This window comes from Monodelphis domestica, chromosome 1 (genome assembly GCF_027887165.1).
Source record: "Monodelphis domestica isolate mMonDom1 chromosome 1, mMonDom1.pri, whole genome shotgun sequence".
Taxonomy (NCBI): Eukaryota; Metazoa; Chordata; class Mammalia; order Didelphimorphia; family Didelphidae; genus Monodelphis; species Monodelphis domestica.
In genome coordinates this window covers 188,105,713-188,120,972 of record NC_077227.1, presented here as the reverse complement: position 1 = coordinate 188,120,972, position 15,260 = coordinate 188,105,713, and the positions used below count along the sequence as shown (strand labels likewise).

The 15,260-nt window shown below is 36.5% G+C and overlaps 1 protein-coding gene across 4 annotated transcripts in view; it reads left to right on the top strand.

Annotated features, from left to right (window-relative positions):
• MYO5A (myosin VA) overlaps nucleotides 1–15,260 on the top strand; it is a 212,615-nt gene that overhangs the window by 128,509 nt on the left and 68,846 nt on the right. For all 4 annotated transcript variants that reach the window (XM_056810210.1, XM_056810209.1, XM_016427868.2 and 1 more), the window contains exons 18-22: nucleotides 19–127; nucleotides 4,145–4,356; nucleotides 5,733–5,889; nucleotides 10,193–10,432; nucleotides 14,583–14,831. In XM_056810210.1, coding sequence (XP_056666188.1) covers nucleotides 19–127; nucleotides 4,145–4,356; nucleotides 5,733–5,889; nucleotides 10,193–10,432; nucleotides 14,583–14,831 — 967 coding nt within the window. The remainder of the gene's footprint in view (nucleotides 1–18; nucleotides 128–4,144; nucleotides 4,357–5,732; nucleotides 5,890–10,192; nucleotides 10,433–14,582; nucleotides 14,832–15,260) is intronic.

The window sequence follows — 15,260 nt, the reverse complement described above, 5'->3', positions numbered from 1 at the left end:
GCCTATTTCTTTTGGCAGGTGGACATATCAAGAATTTTTTAGTCGCTATCGTGTCTTGATGAAGCAAAGAGATGTACTTAGTGATAGGAAGCAGACGTGCAAAAATGTATTAGAGAAACTGATACTGGTAGGACCCATTTTTATTGACCTTTTGATTGACAGATTTTTTTTTTGTCTTAAGAATTGGTATCAGGGGTAGCTGGGTGGCTCAGTGGATTGAGAGCCAGGTTCTAGGTTCTAATATGACCTTAAATACTTCCTAGCTGTGTGACCCTGGGCAAGTCACTTAACCCCCATTGCCTAGCCTTTACCACTCTTCTGCTTTGTAACCAATACATAGTAATGATTCTAAAACAGAGGGTAAGGGTTTAAAAAAAAGAATTGATATGGTTTTGATTGCATAAGGCCATTGGAGCTTCCATTTCAGATCTTCTGATGGGAAAAAGAAGACTTAGCTTAGTTAATGTAAAATCAGGATTAATGTATGACAGCAGAGTGAGGTGGTTGCTTGAGGATTCAGGCTGAACAGATAGGTTTTTGGGGTACAGAAAGATTGACCACACTCTGAGACAGTCAGATGAGGCCTGGAGGTGAAAAAGACGTCATTTAGCAATTAGTGAATACCTTTTGGCCAAATGATTTTCTTCTTATCCTTTATTGGATAACAAAGGATAAAAATAGGATAAAAAAGGATAATAATTTCTTCACCATGGTTGGAAGATACAAGGAATTAAAAGCACATCTTTCACTTAGTGGGGCTTAAGCCTCTTCTAGGAGTTTACAAGCCAGTTATGATAATAATACGTGGGAGAAATAACAGTATAAGACTGGAGGCATAACATATACCAATGGGATAAATAACAATATAAGACCAACTTCTCATCGAAGTTATCAGGGAAGGTTTCAGATAAAAAGGGTTACCTTAAATTTTGGATATAATTTAGACAAAAAAAAAAAGAGACATACATTACAAGATCTGTGTTGTAAGGCTGAGACTGACTGGAGATATGTCCACATGGAAAAGTGTCCAAGTATGTAAAGACAAGGCATGTTCTTGGCCCAGCTTGACTGAAACTGAGGATTTATATGGAGGAAAAATAAGATTATAAAATATACTGAGAGATGGGACCAGCCAAGGTCTTGAAATCCAGAATTAAGAACTTGTCTATTAACTCCTAGGGAAGTAATCAAGCCTCATTTACATTCTATGTCCCAGCCAGACTGGTCTATTTGCTGTTGTTCCCTGTAAGTGACATTCCTTTTCTTTACACCATTCCTTTTTACAAATGACCTTCCAGGCTTGGAATGTTTTCCCTTCTCAACTCTACTACATATAATCTCCAGGTCCTATTAAAGGATGGCTCAAGGGCCACTTCTGCAGAAGATTTTTCATGATTCCCAATTGTTATTAGTTTTCCCTCCCTCTCCCTTCTAAACAACAATAACAACAACAATGTATAGTTTCCTCTTCAGTAAAATATAAGCTCCTTGAGGTCAAGCAATTGTTTTCTTTTTGTTTTTATATCTCAGCAACCAGCACAATGCTTAGCACATAGTAAATACATAATGAATACTTGTTGAATTTAATTGAGAGGGTCACAATGGAAGCAGCTTTTTATGACATAAGTCTAAAAGAGGAATTAGATAATTTTTACTTTTTAAGCTTCATTCCATTTTCATTCTGATTTCATTTCTTTTTAAGCTCATTTTGATCTGCCCAATATTTTGTTTTGTTTCTTTTCTTTTTTGTGCTCATTGCAGTTATTGGTTTTGACTGAATACATACTTGACCATAGGTAAGGATAAGGTTCATGCCTTCTGTTTCTCACAGAAACTTGGACAGGAAATATTATGAATTGAGCATGTAGGGAAAATGAAAATAGTTTTTCCAAACTATGAAACAATGTCTTATGTCTACTCCTTGTTCAGTATTCTATTTGTATTCTACTTGCTGTAAGAGTCTTGGCTCTGGGGATAAAGATGGTAGTAATAGGAGTAGTAACAGTAGGTATTTTATGGTACTTTAAAGTCTAAATATCAGCCTTAAGCTATTCAGTGGTAGTACAGGTATTATTCAGGTAGTACAGGTAGTTCGGGTAGTTCAGTACCTGAGGAAACTGAGGCTCAGAAAGGTCACAGGACTTAGGTTCTTATAGCTAGTTTCAGAATCAGAATTTGAACCTAGGACTTCTCTACTCCAAGTTCAACCCTTTATTCCTGATTCCATGTTTCCTCTCATAATTCATGCATAAGCATTAGCTGAGGCAGATGGAAGGCATCTTGAGTTCTAGTTTAATTTTAGCGTGTGGAATCCATGAGAGCACAAAAAAGTAGGAATAAGTCTAGGGCCGTGTTGGCAAAGGCTTGGCACTGGTGTCCAGGCGGACCTGGAGGGGGCTGCTCCCCTCCCCCTCACCACAGTGCCAGAGGACATTTTTCACATGTCCCACCCCTCTGCCCAATGGTCCAATGTGAGCACTTCCTCCTTCTACTGTCTTGGGTAATGCAGAGGGCTCACAGGTGGCTTGAAAGTGCAGCTTGGGCACGAGATCTTGAAAACATTCACTAACACTGGTCTAGGGTGATAGGCAGAGGAGAGGAGAAGAAAGGAGAATCATTCTAGTTTCTTTTTTTTGTTTTAAATCAACATGTATTTATTAAGCATTTACTTAATATGCACCAGGTACTGTATTTTCTCGGTGCAAGGGAAGCAGAGACAAACCAAAAATAAATCCTTGTCCTCAAGACAATTAATTTGTATTATTTGTATTCAATTCTAAGCCCTGGGGGTCAGTTCTGTATGGTCTTTATGTATTTCTGTAGAAATTAAAATCTCCAAGCATTCATTAAGCACCTAATGCATGCCAAGTACTATGCAATGTGCTATATTGCAAAGACAAGAATGAAACAGTCCCTGCCCACAGGAGCTTACATTGTACCCTGGAGAAACCATGCAAACTCAGGGGTTAATGTAAACTATATGTAAAAATACATAAGAAGTTAATGCAAAATAATTATTTTGGGGGGGAAGGGAGAACTGGGATTAACAAAAGGTAGAATCCATAGGGTCTTGATTCAGATAAAGCTTTCTGATTTCTTCCTCTGTAAGCTCTTCTCCTCATATCCGTGAATGCAGTGGCTATCTTTTCTATATAGCCCTGAGAATTTTGGATCATGTGGGTACCTTTCAGACTGCTGTTTTGATGAATGGTTAACCTTTACTCCAAAGTATACCACTGGGTTATGGCCCAGAAATATCTACTACATCATGCCTATGGTTCATAGTAGAAGAGGCCACATAGTACAGTGGAAAGAGCAAACCCAAAGATTTGTATTCAAGTCCTGCCTCCTCTATGTCCTATCTGTGTGATGTTGAGCAAGCTGTTGTTCAGAGCTGTTAGTTTCCTTACCTCTGAAATCAGGAGTGTTGCCAAGATGACTACTTAGACCTCTTTTAATTCTAAAAGTCTAAATACCATATAGACCTTCATTTTCTAAAAATAGCTTTGAGCTTGTTAGAAGGTCTTTAACTTCCTCTATATTTTCATACATAGTTAAGATTTTTTAAAAGCTTCAATAACACAATAGTTGAAACAGTGATGACTTTAATGGGAAACCAATTCAATATAATTAATATCAGCTTTAATTTTTTCTTTCATTTTGTATGCTTTTAGACTTATCTTATTCTTGGTGTTTTTATCCCTTCAGCTTTCACCTGGAATACAGACCTTTACAGCATGAATCAGTCAAAGGGAAAATCAACATCTCCATTTCCTTGAGATGTTTAAAATACAACCAGGCTAACAAAAAACTACCCCAAATCCCACAATCAAGTTTTGGCCTCAAATAATATTCCCAGGTAGAAGAATTATGGAAAGTATTTGTCATTAGAGCCTCCCTTAAAATCCCTTCTACTTCCTCAACTTCACTAATCCTAGAAATTGTGTACAGAAGTGCCTAGGATCAAAATTTGGCTCCATTAGTTGATTGCTGATTTAGCAAAAAATGTTAGATGTAGTTTTACCTCTTCACTGATTCTGCTTTTAGACAATCTTTGTTTCCCTTTCTGTTATGAACTTTCATTATATGACCATTAATCCTGCTTCTGAATATATATATATGTATATATTTTCTCTGACAACAGGATAAAGATAAATACCAGTTTGGTAAGACCAAGATATTTTTCCGAGCGGGGCAAGTGGCTTATTTGGAAAAAATAAGGGCAGATAAGTTGAGGGCTGCCTGCATCCGCATTCAGAAGACAATTCGGGGCTGGTTGTTGCGGAAGAAGTACCTCCGTATGAAGAAGGCGGCAATTACTATTCAGAGATATGTTCGAGGCTACCAGGCGCGATGGTAAGCAGAAAACTACATCCTCTTATTTTAGCATCTCCTAAGCAGGGCAGTCAGAGGAGGCTGCTGGCCTCTTTCTCTTTCCTGTGCCAGGTGCTAGGGTATTTATTTTCCAGGAGAGTAATTAGAATATCATGTCCTTTGTGCATACTAGCTTGTCTCTCTTCAAATGAAATTTCCCAAGAAACCATATAAACCAATGAATAAAGCAGAAAGTTATGAAAATTTTATCATTTGTCTGACTCCACCATCTGTTAGTTTTTCATATCTTAAAAAACATACCCATACAAGCTAACTTAGTATTTTGCACATAGTAGGTACTCAGTACATGTCTGTTGTATGAATGTAGTGAATGTGAGAATATGCATAAATCAAGGATTTTTAGAGGGCACTACTTTTAAAGCAAACTACTAATTCTCATTCTTATTAGTATTAAAATCAGTGATGGTCACACAGTGATCATTTGCTTTCATAGAGCACTTTATTTCATAAAAATCAAATATGGAGAGCACCCACAGTATATCCTTTTGGACCTAAATATAATCGAAAAGATACTGCTTCTAATATCTTGTTTTCATGTGAGCAGATTATGAAAAATAGTCCTCATGCCTTGGAATATTTTCATACAAGAGTGTGAAAATTTTTTAGTTCAAAGTAAATTGAGAGTGTAGACTTCTTTCTAAAACTGTAAGGCCACATCTCAAACAGGTGCTGTGTGGATTTTCAACCCCTGGACTAGAATGCCTCAGAACAGCTTATCTCCCATCTTTTCTTAAGGGTTTGAAGAAAGCAAAGAAAACAACTGTGGGTGAAAAAAGTTACATATGTATTATCATGGTCAAGTTAGTAAAAATCCTATTGAAATGTCTTCAGGAGAAGGGAGGTGAGATAATCATAAAAAAGAATTATAAAAGTCCATCAAATTCTAGTGGAGACATTTCTTTAAAAAGAAATTTATTTAGCAACCAGATAATTAGTAAACCTTTTTTTCTGAGATTATATATGAGTGATAAACAAACTTAATAAAATAGAATGGCATATTATGTATATTAAGGACTGAATTTATTATGTTTGTCTAACTTGGATATTATTCATGGTACAGAGGAAGAAGCACTGAATTTGGATTCAGAGAACCCTGATTTAATCTCTTGACTATACTACTTCTCTTGGGCAAGACACTTCTCTGGGTCTTAGTTTTCTCATCTATTAAACAAATGAGTTAGACTCGATGGCAAGCTATCCTTCTGAATCTCTGATCCAATATTTTTAGAATTATATATATATATAGTCCTTAGAAAATGTTACCTCTCTGAAAAGGCTACATGAAATGGATGAATGACTGTCTAATGACTGATATACTCTATTGTTGCTTTGAACAGCTATGCCAAGTTTTTGCGCAGAACCAATGCAGCCACTGTCATTCAGAAGTACTGGCGAATGTATGTGGTCCGAAAAAGGTACCAAACCAGACGAGCAGCCACCATCATTCTCCAGTCTCACTTACGAGGCTATATGGCTAGAAATAGATTTCGTAAGGTAAGCCACTCTGCTCAAACCCTTTGTTCATTCTCGTAATGAATATTTATTGAGTATCCACAGAATTATATGCACCATTCAAAATGCCAGAGGGGATATTAAAAACATTATCTCTACTCATAGAAAGCATACTTTTAGACATGATCATCAATTTTAAAACTTAGGTATCTAGTCATATAAACTTAGCATATGTATTAAAAAAAAGTAGATAGTAAAAATTTTACATCTGTCTTCCCTGGTCTAGATAATGCATCCAGAAGTATTTTTTGCATAAGAGGGATATAGTCTGGCAGATGGATTAAAAAAAAAATCCTGTTCCCAAGTATGAGCAAGGTTGTTATAACAGAATGCAAAAGACACTTGATAAATTGGAAGATGAATATGATTCAAATGTTAATAATCAGTTCATATCATAGTGTTTTTTTTCCAGTCAATCTCTCAATTTTTAAAAATTTAAGTATTTTTTTTATGGCTACATGATTCATGTTCTTTCTCTCCCCTCTTCTAGAGTGGACAAGCAATTCCATTGAGTTATACTATACATGTATTATCACTCAATACATATTTCCATATTATTCATGTTTGTAATGGAGTAATCTTTTAAAAACCAGAAACCCCACATCTTATACCCAGATAAACAAGTATATCATAGTGTTTTGCTGGCAAACAAACAGATGACTCTAGAAATCTGACAAATTAACCTTCTATACCTTGAACAATATTGATTGAATAATTTAAAAGAATATTGAGTGAGAATAAATATAAGTAACGTAAAATTGAATATATCTTAATCTCCCTCTCTATCAGAATGATGAACCTGGTTGATCAGAAAAGAAGTGATAGATGAATTCATTCTGTGACTTTATCAGAAAGGCTTTTGAATCTTCCCCATTGGCCATATTCATTACAAGCTGGAAAATTGTGGTATAAAACAGAACAATATATGTATAACTATTTAAAGAATCATTCATAGAGATTTTTGAGGCTTAGAGACAAAGCCATATGGTGGAACTCAGGTGTGGAAACTGGCTTTCATCTTAAGTAACATCATCATTAATAATAATAATAAATAGAATGAAATTATATCATTTAGTTGGTAGATAATAAAAGCAGGCTCAGAAAAGAAGATCACAGTTAAAGTGGTCTTGGTAATTTGAATCAAATAGTCAAGGCTAACAGGATTAAAGTACAAGGTTTACTTAAGTGGGGGGGGGAGTTCACAAATGTAGACTAGGAAACAACTCGCTATGTGTGTAACTGTGATAATGGATCATAAACTGAACAAAAAGCAGTATGTTACTGAATTTTATGAACAGAAATGGATTCTTAGATAGGAATACAGTAAAAAAAAATAAAAAATAGTATTCTAATTATAATCACTCAATATTGATTATACCCAGAGTATATCTTGGTTTTACCTTAAGGACTAAGAGAAGGAGAAAGTGGTGAAATTAGAGGAAATTCAAAGAAGTATGAAATAGTTAAACTGAGAGCAATGGTAAAGCTAAGTAACTCTCCTCCATTTTTCTTTACCCAAGTTTATGCATGTCAGAGATGATTTTGGGGATTTAATTCCATGTTTCATAGCCACACTCCAGGAGGTTCCCTTATATTGTGACCCTGATAGGGAGCTCCTGCAAAGCCCTCCTTCCACTGTGTTTTTTTAGGCCTCCTAAGAAGTCAAGCTTCTTTACCTCCTAAGATATATAGAAACATATATATATATGTATATATATATATATATATCTGTGTCTAAAGGAATTTAACAAGGCATTCTTGGGTTGTTTCCCTTTCCTCCTAAAGCTCCTTTGGTTTCTTTGGAACACTTTCCATGTATTTTTTAGGCCTGCCTTAGAAAGCTACTTAGACATCATTTTGCCTTAAAAAAAAAAAAAAGAACCTCTCCTTAGAAAAGTAATGCTTTTTTTTTTTTTAAACCCTTACCTTCCATCTTGGAATCAATACCGTGTATTGGTTCCAAGGCAGAAGAGTGATAAGGGCTAGGTAATGGGGGTCAAGTGACTTGCCCAAGGTCACACAGCTGGGAAGTGTTTGAGGCCAGATTTGAACCTAGGACCTCCCGTCTCTAGGCCTGGCTCTCAATCCACTGAGCCACCCAGCTGTCCCCAGAAGTAATGCTTTAAAAAAAAATATTGTTATTGATTCATTTTTCCAACTTATTTCTTTTGACTTTGAAATATATTATGATTCGGCTCTAGTCAGTTAGGGGTAGGGAGGCATTAACCCAAGCTTCAGGCTTTTTCTTGATGCTGGAAGTCTGCAACTTTTAGGTGCTTCCAAGGTGGTGTGATTTAGGGAACAGTATGATTATTGCTATCCTGGTCTATGCTCTCGTGTTTACTTGGGAAGAGAGCCTGCTCCTCTGCAGCTCCAAGTTCTCGTGCTCCTTTTGGCCCTGGAACTCTGACCAGATCTCCTGCAACCACAAGTACTAGTGCTCCTCCCCACCCTGAAACTGGCCCAGAACAGTTTATGGGCAATAGAGTTACCAGAGTTCTCTTTCTTATCAGTTGTCCAACCCCCTTACTGACTCTGGGCTGACAGCTCCCAAAGCTGCTTCTGCTGCCAGTCACTGTCCCACATGGCCTCCAAGGCTTGCCATTGGTTCTGTCTCCACATGCATTCTTGGCTGACTCCTGCCCCAGTATTACAGATTTCTCCTAGTGATCTCTTACGCTGATTTAGATTGAAAATGTCTCACTTTTCATTGGCTCTGCTACTTCAAAATTAGATTTGAGGAGTTTTTTAAAAGTAACTTGAAGAGGAATGTTAGGAGAATTGCTCCCCCTGAATTTTGGCTATTGACCAATTCTTTCATTGTATTATATTATTGTTATATGTACAGGCATATATTGCTTCCTTTAGACCTCTAAACTCTAAACCTCTAAATTAAAAAATCAAAATATTTGAAGCTGATTTAAGAGATTTCATACATTTTGACATTATCACATCATAGGTATCTAGTAATACCATTTATTAGGGAACCATAGAATTTTCTAGGCTCAGAATAGGAGGAGGAAAAATAATACTTAAGGTCAAATGATCAAAAATTCATTTGAAAAGCTTGTATGTTGAGAAAGGGATTTCATAGAATCTTAGATTGTTTAGGGATTTTAGAGAACACTTAGCTAGACCAGTGATGGCGAACCTTTTAGAGATGGAGTGCTGGGCAGAAGAGCAGGTGAAGTGAGGAATGTCTTAAGCGAGTGTAGAAGGGAAGAGGGGAGTGGCCCAAGCACTGAGCAGTTCACAGGCTGCAGAGCTGCTGTATAAACGCACAATGTATAAACCTTATAGCTACCTTGACAGAGGTCATCTAGATTTTGCTTGAATTTCTCTAATAATGGGAAATTTGGTTATTAGACAAACTTTAATTGTTGGAAAGTTTGATTGAACATCATGATGGATTTTTAAGAATATAAGGTGACATCAGAAAAGAGTTTATGTTATAAACTTTAAAGATTTAATTTTATACCTCGTTTTCCTATTAATTTGTCCATTTTTTTTGGTGGACAGTTTTTTGGTTTATAAAATTTCTTTGTTTCTACTACTTTTGAATGTCACAAACTGATTTCAGGTCCATTTGATATAGTACTGGTAAAATCCTGTTTAGGGAGATTTTTCTCAAGGATGATCAATAAAAGTGCCTGTTTTATGACTAAAAAAGGCCCCCCAGTAGACTTTAGAAACAAGCCCATTAGTATCAGCCCTTATTTACATGAAAGGGCTGAGAATAAAACTTAACCCTCATGATTGCTTTAAGGATGAAATTAGATAATATTTCTAAAGTGCTTTGCAAACCTTAAAGCACAATAACATTGCTAGTTATTATCTTAAAGCATTGTCAAATAATGGTAATATTAATGGTGGGAAATTTTTTATCTGCAGAGCAGATCGTTCTTTGGATGCTAGTTTTGTTCATTTGGGTACCAGCCAATAATAGGAATCTATAAAGAGTCATCCATCAATAAGAAACAGATGTCAAGATTGTTATTCCTTTCTATTTTAGCTTTATTCCCCAATCAAATTATCCCTTGCTTTTACCTTTAAAGATAACATGTAAATGTCATTGCTTTGTTATGTACATAGACCATATTTGCAGAAATGGAATACATATCTATATTTAAACACTCAAAGTGGCTTTTTAAAATGTTTTCATGCTTGAATGTCTTATCAGCATATAATAATCAAGGTTTGTTTATCTCCTGCGAATGGATTTATCAAGCTGTGAGCCAGGTAGAGTTTGGGTATGGTGTTGCTTTACATTTATCTTGTTTTACAGATCCTTCGTGAACATAAGGCCATCATCATCCAGAAGCATGTGCGTAGCTGGCTGGCTCGGCTGCACTACAAAAGGTGCCTAAAGGCCATCGTCTACCTCCAGTGCTGTTTCCGACGAATGATGGCCAAGAGAGAGTTGAAGAAGTTAAAGATTGAGGCTCGCTCTGTTGAGCGCTACAAGAAGCTACATATTGGTATGGAAAATAAGATTATGCAGCTACAACGCAAAGTTGATGAACAGGTAGGTACAAGCCACTTCAACCTGATCTTGGGAGTGAAGAAAAAGATATGAGTTACCCTGTTTAGGTGATCAACTAAGGGTAAAAATATCACTTTCAACTGTAATTCTAATACTATGATTTGATTTTATCTCTTTTTTCTAACAACTAGAAACTACAAATTATGAGAAGTTAATGGGTAAAAAAAGTTTTTTATTGTAATGAAGCAGGAAATTATTTCCTGGAGACTTACTAGAAGTAAGATAGGAAATACATCAAAGAATGGTCAAATTTGTTGGTATTGGCATGCCTGACTTTTGGACCTGTTTTAAACATATGGGTACTGTTGTCTTAACATCTGTGACGTAGGTAAGCCAGGTATTATCCTCATTTTCCAGATGAGAAAAATTGGAGAGACAGAAGAACTTTTGGCTTGCCAAAGATCACACAGCTAATTAGTGACAGAGACAAGAAATTAAACTGGATTTGGATTGTCAAAGTTTGAATATTTTTGAGAAGATAGTGGCAGGCCCTGATGAAAATCTAAGCAAATGTCGCCCCTTCCTCCTGAAATCCTAGATAAAGGAAACTAGGATGAAGGGAAACCCCAAGCAAGGCTTTCTCCTACTGGGGAGGCGATTGCCATTCCAACTTCTGCTAAATCTCAATAAAGATTCAGATTTAATTTCCTTCTCTTGTGCAGAAGAAAGAATTTTGGATTTGTTGTAAGAGGATATAGTTTTTTTTTTTTTTTAATCCTTACCTTCTGTCTTGGAATCAGTAATGTGAATTGTTTCCAAGGCAGAAGTAAGGACTAGGCAATGGGGGTTAAGTGACTTGCCCAGGATCACACAGCTAGGAAGTGTCTGGGGCCAAATTGGAACCTAGGACCTCCTGTCTCTATCCACTGAACTACCCAGCTGCCCCCCCAGAGGATATAGTTTTAAATCTCAACCCTGCTGTTTGCTGCCTGTGTGATCTTGATGAGTATAGTTCTTGGCTTTCTCATCTATAAACTGAGTTGGGTTAGACTAGCTATCTTCTAAGGTTACTTCTTGCTCCATATCTCTTATTAGGTTTTAGAATTCTGAGTCAATAACCTCAGTACTGTTATCATGCACAGTCTTTGCTCTTGTGCATTTTCTTTTACTGTCTCTTACCCACTCAGATCCATATCTATTACAGTTGTAACTCATTTCCCCAATTTGATGTTGCTACTAACTACTGATTTTCTATAGTTCATGGAATTGGAGAACACAGGGAGAAGGGGTAGGACCGAGTGTCACTGAGTCAGAATATGTCTAGAGATACTGGGAGACAGCTCTGGGTCTAGATCTTTCTCCAGGCTTCACAAAGTTATAATTACTGCTCCTACATTGGGAGGAAATATTCAGCAACAGAAAACCATTATGAAGGGGAAAAATTTAATCTGCTTCAAGGTTTTTTTCCTTTTTAAGTTACTACTACTCTTACCACTTTAGTACTATTTGATCTGGTATTGATTTGTTCCCCTTCAATAATGTCTTTCTACAGAAATACAGACCATGAATACATCTGGGTTCAGAAACATTCCTCACTCTATTTCTCAGAGGTTTTTGGGTTTTGCACAGCACATGAAATATTTGGTCAAAGGTTCTCCTCTCTCTGTCTCTGTCTCTCTTTATCTTTGCCTGTCTGTCTGACTGTCTCTCTGTCCAGATACAGTAAAAGTCACTATGCTGTTAATACTTTCTTGCTTCCTTCCAGTCAATCCAGAAACCAGAAGTTAATAAAGCCCTTCAGGCTCTCCTCACCATACTGGGCATGCCTCATGGAATGAAAGTTTCTATGGCTCCCTTGGGTGTTAGATTTGGAAACCTGGGATATGGTTGCATTCAAAGTAGAGAAGGCTCAACTCTTTTCTCCCTCAATCTGTCCCACACTGACTACTTTCTTTGCCACAATCTCTCATCTTATTCCCCTTTTGTGACTCATTGCTCACCTCCTACCACTGGACTTTGTTAACAGTCCTGGTGGGGCATCTCAGGACTAGCAGAAGTAGCAGCAGTCCTTTGCCATGCTGAGAGCTTTGGCAACCCCCAGGAGGCCTTTTTGGGCCCAAGAGCCATTAGAAGTGAAGAGCAGTGCTCTTGGGCATTGTTGGCAGGGCAAAAACATCACACTGAAACAAGGGAATGAAAAGGAGAATAAAAAGAAATAGCATAAGAAGATAAAGGAGGCAAATGAGAGGTGCCACTTGTGGGACATTGACATAGTCATCAATGCAAGTACCACTAGTAGCACTCATCCCAGAAGTTGATGGTTGCTATGGTAACTTTAGGTGTCTATCATCCTTTTATAAATAATTTGCCATATCAATCAAGTATATTTTATCTTCCTTCCTCTTTTTAGTCTTGTGTCAAGCAGGCAGAGAAAAATATGTGAATTTACCAGGGACCCTATAACCACATTTAGATATCTTGATTGGGCTTTACCTTTTAGAAGATCAATGCTTCCTTATCTTTTTTTTTCTTAAATCCTTACCTTCTCTCTTAGAATCAATACTAATTATCAGTGCCAAGGCAGAAGAATAGTGAGAGTTAGGCAATTGGGGTTGTTACTTGCCCAAGATCACACAGCTAGGGAAGTATCTAAGCCCAGATTTGAACTGAAGACTCCTGTCTCTAGGCCTGTCTCTCTATCCACTGAACCATCTACCTGTCCCTGCTTCCTTATCTCTTCATTCATACTACAAACTTAAAAAAAAAAACTTAACTTTTTTTCAGTTACATGTAGAAAGAATTTTTGACAATTGTTATCTGACATTTTAGGATTCAGTTTCTCTCCCTTCCATCCTACCTCCCCAAGGTGGTAATTAGCCTGATATAGGTTTTACCAGTGCTTTCATACAAAACATATTTCCATCTTCCTCATGCTGTGAATGAAGATACATCACATGGATACTAAAAAACTCATGAAGGAAATAAAGTGAAAAAATGTCATTCTTGGATCTATATAAACTTTTTCATTATACTTTAGAAGTAGTTTCTTTTTTCATATTCTTCCATCAATCTAAATTATGTACATTTTTTCTCTTAGTCATCTACCCACCAAATATTTTTTGGGTTCCTGAGGGCTCTGTACTCAGTGGTCTACATGAGTAATGAAAGAAAATGTATTTTCCTTAGAGGAAGAAGTAGGTTAAGCTATAAGTAAAGGCTAATACTGTATCATTTTAAATCTCCCTCCTTATATTTCTTAAATACAAAGAGTCAAAATTATTACTATTGAAATTCTTTAAATTAGTATATTTTAATCACAAAGTTATTGCTGGAGCCTCAAGGAGTGTCTATCTATAGAAAACCAATATAGATAAATGCTTTTAAAAATGAAATTGAAGGTTTGTTTGTATTTGGTTAGTATACCTTCAAAGATTTAAAAATGGTAACAAAAGAAATGGATTTATTTCCCTAAAGAGATTTGAAAAAGGTTAATACCATTTAAAACATTACATAGAAGGGTTAGCTATGTGACTCATTGGACAGATAACCAGGTCTGGAAATGGGAGGTCCTGGGTTCAAATGTGACCGCAGACATTTCCTAGTTGAGAGACTGTGGCCAAGTCACTTAAGCCCAATTGCCTAGCCTTGATTATACTTCTTCCTTGCAATTTATATCCAGTATTGATTGTCAGAGAGAAGGTAAGGGCTTAAAAAAAATTTACCTAGAAAATGTACATCAAAGAACAAATGAATTACTGCACAATCTCTGTGCCAATCATTATGTCTCTTATTATAAGAGAATACATAAGCAAAATCAGAGAAACCCAAGTTTTAACAAGGGGGAAAATGTTTCAAACTACTTGAGAACAATTACAGCGCAACATATTAGCAAGTTTAAAGCTCAATTTTATTAATGGAATACATAAAGACTGAGGGGAGTGAGGTAAAGCAGTAATAAGAAAGTACTTTATTTAAATGACATTCTTGTGCTGCTGTTCAGTTAGGATAAAACAAGCTGACTACTTTCTTGAATAATTGTGAGCCCTGGCTTTCTGATCATATAATTGATGCAGTTTCTCATTTTCTTTTCCCTTTTATTTCCTGCCTTTACCCTTTCATTTTTTTCTATGCACTTATCCTGTGTTTTTTTTTTTTTGTTTGTTTGTTTGTTTTTGCTCCTGCTAATGGAAAGAACAAAGATTACAAATGCCTGCTGGAGAAGCTCACCACCTTGGAAGGGACATATAACTCAGAAACTGAAAAACTACGCAATGACCTGGACCGCCTTCACCTCAGTGAGGAGGAGGCCAAGATTGCCACAAGTAAGGTCCTCAGTCTCCAAGAAGAGATCACGAAGCTCCGGAAAGACTTAGATCGAACTCGGTCAGAGAAAAAAACTATTGAGGAGAAGGCGGACAAGTACAAACAAGAAACAGAGCTGGTAAGAAGTAACTTTCCTTTCTATTACTGCTCCCTACTAAGGGCATTTGTTGACCTTTCAATTTGTTCTACCTTAATCATTGTTATCCAGGGATACATAAAAATCTTAATTGGCTCAATGCCCTTCATGAGTATTCCCTAATTTTGGTAGAACATTTTAGTAGAACTTTTTGAGTAATGATAGTAGAGACATGTATGGGCATCTCTAGAAGAAAATTATCAACTAAGTAGTGGGTCTTATTTCTCTTTAAATGTTCTAGTCTGATTAGAATTTAGTAAAACTGAATAGTGATGCTTAAGAAATTATTTTCAGCAAAGCAGGCTGAAACGTATGCTCATGACCCATATAGGAAGTATGCTAATAGAATCTTGCCCTAAGAAATGCAGATTGAGTTGAAAAGTAGGCATCACCCATACTAAGAGTCCAAAG